This window comes from Hippopotamus amphibius, chromosome 17 (genome assembly GCF_030028045.1).
Source record: "Hippopotamus amphibius kiboko isolate mHipAmp2 chromosome 17, mHipAmp2.hap2, whole genome shotgun sequence".
NCBI classification, from domain to species: domain Eukaryota; kingdom Metazoa; phylum Chordata; class Mammalia; order Artiodactyla; family Hippopotamidae; genus Hippopotamus; species Hippopotamus amphibius.
The window spans coordinates 51,611,169-51,618,707 of NC_080202.1; the positions used below are offsets into that span (position 1 = coordinate 51,611,169).

The 7,539-nt window shown below is 46.3% G+C and overlaps 1 protein-coding gene across 1 annotated transcript; it reads right to left on the bottom strand.

Moving 5' to 3' along the window:
* Positions 1-1,857: 1,857 nt before the first annotated feature.
* LOC130839632 (testis-expressed protein 19.2-like) lies at positions 1,858-3,677 on the bottom strand. Its single transcript, XM_057713860.1, has 2 exons — positions 3,656-3,677; positions 1,858-3,163 (listed from the first exon to the last, which is right to left on the bottom strand). The coding sequence occupies exon 2, from the start codon at positions 2,914-2,916 to the stop codon at positions 1,858-1,860; it is 1,059 nt and encodes a 352-aa protein (XP_057569843.1). The 5' UTR covers positions 2,917-3,163; positions 3,656-3,677.
* Positions 3,678-7,539: the final 3,862 nt, after the last annotated feature.

The following is a 7,539-nucleotide window of genomic DNA, read 5'->3' on the forward strand; positions in this document are numbered from 1 at the left end:
CCTTTTGGCTACCGTGAATAATGCCGCTAAGAGCACGCGTATGTATGTTTTTAAGTTATTTGTGTATATACCTAGGAGTAGAATTGCTGGGTCATATGGTAATTATATGTTTAGTTTTTTTAGGATACCTTTGATCTTATTTCATCTTCACCATCACCTTGTGAGTTGATGTTTCCCCCCATTTTCAGATGAGAAGAGCTGAGGAACCAGCTGTAGCCTCTTGGCAAAGAGCTGGGGCTCTCACTTGGGTCCTGCTGCAGGACTGCCTCCTCCTGACCTCAGCATCCCTGCAGTACTGCAAAGCAGCTGGGTCATTAATAAATAGTCTTCCCAAAACAAGGGTTTGCTGGAGTAATAAAAGGACTGTTTAACCCGGAGGGACAGAGAGTGGAGGGGATGAAGGCAAGACCACGCTGAGTTTATTTGGAAGAAGAGCCAGGTGCACTTTTGAATACACACTCCAAGTTGATAAATGCCCACAGAATTATGAGATCATGTTGAAATGTTTCGAATGGCTGCTGCATTCATGCCTTCTCTCCATCTAATTAGCATTGAAGTCTTCGTGATTTAAGACCTGAAGACTCACTTCTGAAAGATAAGAGAGGAAAAGACTGCCCCCAAAATTTGATGAACGGACCTTGCTGCTACTGTTAATACCAAACGCAGCAGCAATCCCCCCCATCCCCCCAGAGTGGACCCTTAGACCCGCATCTTTCACTGAAAGGGATACAGCTCATCCTTGAATCATTGGAGGCTATGTCAGCCAGAGACCCACAACGGAGGATTGTAGACCCAGAACTCTAGGTTGGTTAAGGAAGAGAAGCTGCCAATGAAGAGCTTCTTCCAGAGCTTCCTTCTCCAGTGAGTGTGCTCAGAGCGTGGGGAGGCTGACGCATAGTGCCTCCCACCCCGGTGTCACAAACATTATTAGCAATCTTTGCACATGGTTCTGCCTCTAGTTGTTTTTTTTTTGTTTTTTGTTTCTTTATCAGGGGCACAGATTTAGATTCATTAAAATCTGTATTGGATAACACTCTCACTGTTGTTCAAAGCATGCCCTTTGTTGTTGTAGGCATGTGTGTATGTATTTGTTGTTTATAAATAATGTGATAAACACCTGTAAACACCATGAGCCAAACAACTGACCAGAACCCTCATTTGGCCTGTGCTGCTACCCCTCTTTCCCCCGCTCCCAGGGGATCTAAACCTGTAAAGGTGGCTCGATCTACACACTGAGACGACAAGGCCGATCCACAAGGACCAGCTGAGGATGAGTCAGCACAGCAGCTTGATGCAAAACTCTGCTTTATTTAATCAGAAACAAAAACAAAAACAAAACAGAGCAACAGGAACTAAACTGTCAAACTGCGTTAAATGGCTCCTCTCCCAGTACAGATTAGAGCGTGCGATGCTGCTGACAGGACCCTTTGGAGCCCCAGAGACCATCTGGTGACTCCGTCACCCCAGACTCCTGAGTGTGCCTGGTAGTGTGTATCCCACCCATGACATCTCTCCACAAGTCCAGGGCAGGGCTGGGGCATGGCACTGCACCCTGCTCTCCACGCCATACTCTCCAGCACTTGTTCACACCAGCATGTCCTTGTCAGTGTCGTGTTCCTAACTCCATGACAGTTGGCGGGTAAAAACTTCTCTCCCCAATATTAGCATTTGTGTTGCTTCCCCCTTAGGCGGTGGTGGGTCCCATTTCTCAGTCTCTTAGCCACTCACCATTCTTCTTCCCCAGGCCCAAGTCGCCAACCTTTGCCAGTTGCTACTCTGGCTATTGTGGAGGGTCAGTCCTTCCCGCCTCTGGTGTCCTGGGGAAGCCAGGACGGAAGCCACTTGGGCCTCCGTCCCTCAGTTCTGGGGCCCTGGACTGAAGGGGGGGAAACGTGGCAGCTCCCCCAGGGCTGAGGCTCCCGTGAAAGCCAGGCTCTCCCCAGGCCCGCTGGGCCCACTGGTGCTGGGATCGCATCCTTGGGTGGAGGACTCTGGCCTAGAGGCTGAGTCCCCCTCCACTGCCTCCCTCTTGATCCACGGTGAAAACGAGAAGATGGTGAATCCCCTCTTAAGCAGGGCTGACTCTGCACGGACCAGCTCTTCATCCTGCCCTGGAGGACGGGATTCCAGAATGCTTAGATGCCACTGGTGCAGCTCCTGCTTCGGGGGTGCATCTTGGAGTCTCACCACCCACAGCTCCTCAGGCTCCAGCAGCACTTGCCAACGCTGCTCTGGGGTCCGCAGGGCCCATTCTGGCTTCATCTTCCGGAGGTAGACGGCATCATAACAGCCCACCAGGGAGAGGACCTGCAGGTCCAGTAACGAGGCCTGGGCCTCAGCAGGATCCATGGCCCGCGTGGTGCCCAGCTCCAATACCATGGGCCACCCCGGGGGCACGTCCACTTTGAAAAACCCCTCCCATGGAGTAGGGGGGCTTGGCCAGTGTGAGCAGGTAGGGGGTACCTCAAATCTCCAGGGGAGGCCTTGGGTCCAGTCAGCATCCTCAGCACCCAGACCCAGCGGTGTGGCCCCCTGAGGCTCCAGCTCGGTGGTCACAAAGGGATCACTCAGGCCCACCTCTTCCGACTCCACAGGGCCTGATGCCAGGGTGCCCAACCCCCAGTCCACAGGCCCAGCCCCTGCAGGCTGCCCTTGGCCCTGCCCCCAGCTTGGCCACATCCCCGGGGATGCCCCCTGCTCAGACCCTGCCTCTGCCTCGGTGGGGTCCATCGGCTCAGGGTCCCAATCTTCATCTTCCCAGTCTTCCCACTCCAGCCACTGTCTAAGGTTCAGAAAGGCAGCCTTGAAGCAAGCGAAGCAGACCCTTAGTTGGCCATGTTGAAGCTGATACACCCAGGCTGCGTGGAGGTAGGACATGCCCTCCGCCCCGTGCCGCGTGCTGACTGGGGGGCACATGGCAACGTGGCCTGCAGGACTGGCTGGGATCTTAAGGGGTCTGGCCTACTGCTGGGGGGCAGGGAAAAGGGGGCTTGAAAATGAGGAGAAAGGTGAGGCTCAGCAGGAGGAGAGAGGTGTTTGCTGTGCGGGGATTTGGGGTGGGGGTGGATGAACTGGGTCCCAGTCCGACAGGGCCCTGCAGAGGGCAGGAGGGACAGACGTCAGGAATTATCTTCAGCTGTGCAAGCGCTCTGTCCTCTGGGAGCTGCAAAGGAAAGCAGTGAGGTTAGGGCCCCCAGCAGGCAGGTGGGAGCAGGACATGCAGGGACGAGCAGGACGCAGGGCCGCCTTGGGCTCAGACCCAGCCCTTCAGCTCTGCCTCTGCTCAGTTTCGCTGATCCGGGGCCTGCGGGCCACACAGCCTCCCCGCCATCCAACTCCTCAACCCCCCCAACCTCAGGGATCCCAATACCCAGTCAGCCTTGCCCAAGCGAAACTGAAGGAACCTGATGGAAACTTACAGAACCTGACGGAACCTGAGACAACCTGAGAGAATCTGTTAGAATCTGAGAGAACCTGACCAAATCTGACAGAACCTGACAGAACCTGACTGAACCAGATGGAGCCTGACGGAACCACCGCCCCCGGAGCTGGCCTGAGGCCACACTGGACCATGGGGGCTCTTCAGTCTCCAAGCCCCACCCACCGTGCCAGCCTGTGGGCCCCAGACCCTCTCCTCAGTCTGGGGGGCTCTCACCCGGCCTGCTGCCTCTATCCTGTGGGCACCCGGCGGGGGGGGGGGGGGGGGGGGGGAAGGAGCGGAGAGCGCCTGCCTGCGCATATGAAGGGCCGTTTCCCATGATGCTCTGGGCTCATCTGCATATCTCCCATGAGCCTCAGCCCACCAGGAAATGAAACTGCTGAGTCGTCCTCCTCCCCAACAGGAGAGCCTGTGCATCCCCCACGGAGGGCATGCCTGTCGCCTGTGCCCTGTCCCCTGGGTAATTGTGCCTGTGATATTTGTTCCTCCAAGGGCTGAGAAGACTGAAATTGTGTGGGCGAGGATCTCTCTCATGGTCATTGTCCCTTCATGGGTCCCTTGGGTGACCTGCCTGGTCATGGGTCCTTTCTTTCTGTGGTTAAAATGGATTCCTCCTTTGTATCTCTTGATTAAATTTTTTTTATGAATTTCAGAAACTGATGAATTCCCAATTATGTACATTTAAAGCACATTTCTGTCTCTTTGGCTTTTCTTTTCACTTTTAAAATAAAGGCTCTTTATCTACAAACAATAATACAAATAGTAAATGAATGCTGGAGAGGGTGGAGAGAAGGGAACCCTCCTACACTGCTGGTGGGAATGTAAATTGGTGCAGCCACTATGGAGAACAGTATGGAGGTTCCTCAAAAAACTAAAAATACACTTGCCATATGATCCAGCAATCCCACTTCTGGGCATATATCCGGAGAAAACTATAATTTGAAAAGATGCATGAACCCCAATGTTCATAGCAGCACTATTCACAATAACCAAGACATGGAAACAACTTAAATGTCCCCTGACACATGAATGGATAAAGAAGATGTGATATACACAATGGATTATTACTCAGCCATAAAAAAGAACCTAGAGGTTATCATACTAAGCGAAGTCAGAAAAAGAAAGACAAATACCATATGACACAAATGAACATAGCTACAAAACAGAAACAGACTCACAGGCATAGAGAACAGACCTGTGTTTGCCAAGGGGGATAGGGAATGTGGGAGGGAAGGATTAGGAGTTTGGGATTAGCATACACAAACTATTATATATAGGATGGATAAACAACAAGGTCCTACTGTAGAGCACAGGGAACTATATTCAATATCCTATGATGAACCATAATGGGAAAGAATATGGAAAAGAATGTATTTGCATGTATAACTGAATCACTTTGCCGTACAGCAGAAATTAAGGCAACATTGTAAATCAACTATACTTCAAATTTAAAAATAATAATAAAATAAAGGTTCTTTAAATGAACAGTTTTTTTAAAATAGGCACTTAAAAATTTTTTTTATTATGGTAAAAGTAACAATATAAAACATACTATTTTAACCATATTTAACTGTACAGTTCAGTGGCACTAAGTATATTCACACTGTTGTGCAACTCTCACCATCATCCATCTTCTGAATTTTTCAACTTCCTAAACTGAAACTCTGTCCCCATTGAACACTAACTCCCCATTCCCCCTCCCCACGCCACTCCAGCCCCTGGCATCTACCAATGTACTCTCTGACTCTATGAATTTGACTATTCTAGGTGCCTCGTATAAGTGGAATCAAACAGTGTTTGTCTATACCTACTGTATATTGGAATGCATTTTTAAGGTTAACTTAATTTAATATATATCCTACAAACAGACTGTACCTTCTTTTTTTTCCCCCTGTGCTATACAGTAGGTTCTCATTAGTTATCTATTTTATACATAGTAGTGTATATATGTCAATCCCAATTTGCCAATTTATCCCACCTCCCCTTCCCCCCTTGGTGTCCATATGTTTGTGCTTTACATTTGTGCCTCTATTTCTGCTTTGCAAATAGGTTCATTTGTACTATTTTTCTAGATTCCACATATATGTATTAACATACGATATTTGTTTTTCCTCTTTCTGACTTACTTCACTCTGTATGACAGTCTCTGGATCCACGTCTCTACAAATGGCACAATTTTGCTTTTTTTCATGGCTGAGTAATATTCCATTGTATATATATACCACATCTTCTTTATCCATTCCTCTACTGATGGACATTTAGGTTGCTTCCATGTCCTGGCTATTGTAAACAGTGCTTCAATGAACATTGGGGTGCATGTGTCTTTTGGAATTATGGTTTTCTTGAGGTATATGCCCAGGTGTGGGATTGCTGGGTCATATGATAGTCCTATTTTTAGTTCTTTGAGGAACCTCTGTACTGTTCTCCATAGTGGCTGTATCAGCTTACATTCCCACCAACAGTGTAAAAGGGTTCCTTTTTTTCCACACCCTCTCCAGTATTTACTGTCTGTAGATTTTTTGATGATGGCCATTCTGACCAGTGTGATGTGATACCTCATTGTAGTTTTGATTTGCCTTTCTCTAATAATTAGTGATGTTGAGCATATTTTCATGTGTTTGTTGGCCATCTGTATGTATTCTTTGGAGAAATGTCTATTTAGGTCTTCCACCCCTTTTTGATTGGGTTGTTTGTTGTTGTTGTTGTTGTTGTTTTGGTATTGAGCTTAATTTGGAGATTAATCCTTTGTCACTTGCTTCATTTGCAAATATTTTCTCCCATTCTGAGGGTTGTCTTTTCATCTTGTTTATGGTTTCCTTTGCTGTGCAAAACCTCAAGTTTAATTAGGTCCCATTTTTTAATTTTTATGTTTATTTTCATTACTCTAGGAGGTGGGTCAAAAAAGGGCTTTCTGTGATTTATATCAAAGAGTGTTCTGCCTATGTTTTCCTCTAAGAGTTTTTATAGTGTCTGGCCTTACATTTAGGTCTTTAATCCATTTTGAGTTAATTTTTGTGCATGGTGTTAGGAAGTGTTCTAGTTTCATTCTTTTACATGTAGCTGTCCAGTTTTCCTAGCACCACTTATTGAAGAGACTGTCTTTTCTCCTTTGTATATTCTTGCCTTCTTTGTCATAGATTAGGTGACCATAGGTGTGTGGGTTTATCTCTGGGCTTTCTATCCTGTTCCACTGATCTATATTTCTGTTTTTGTGCCAGTACCACACTGTCTTGATTACTGTAGCTTTGTGGTATAGTCTGAAGTCAGGGAGCCGGATTCCTCCAACACTGTTTTTCTTTCTCAAGATTGCTTTGGCTATTCATGGTCTTTTGTGTTTCCATACAAATTGTAAAATTTTTTGTTCTAATTCTGTGAAAAATGTCATTGGTAATTTTTTAGGGATTACATTGAATCTGTAGATTGCTTTGGGTAGTACAGTCATTTTCACAATAGAGCCTTACAATCCAAGAACATGGTATATCTCTCCACCTGTTTGTGTCATCTTTGAGTTCTTTCAGCAGTATCTTATAGTTTTCTGAGTACAGGTCTTTTGCCTCCTTAGGTAAGTTTATTCCTAGGTATTTTATTCTTTTTGTTGCAATAGTAAATGGGGTTGTTCCCTTAATTTCTCTTTCTGATCTTTCATTGTTAGTGTATAGCAATGCAAGAGATTTCTGTACATTAATTTTGTATCCTGACACTTTACCAAATTCATTGATTAGCACCAGTAGTATTCTGGTGGAATCTTTAGGATTTTCTATGCGTAGTATCATGTCATCTGCAAACAGTGACAGTTTTACTTCTTCTTTTCTAATTTGGATTCATTTTATTTCTTTTTCTTCTCTAAGTGCCATGGCTAGGATTTTCAAAAGTATGCTGAATACTAGTGGTGAGAGCAGACATCCTTCTCTTGTTCCTGATCTTAGAGGAAATGCTTTCAGTTTTTCACCATTGAGAATGATGTTTGCTGTGGGTTTGTCATATATGGCCTTTATTATATTGAGGTAAGTTCCCTCTATGTCCACTTTCTGGAGAGTTTTTATCATAAATGGGTGTTGAATTTTGTCAAAAGCTTTTCTGCATCTATTGCGATGATCATA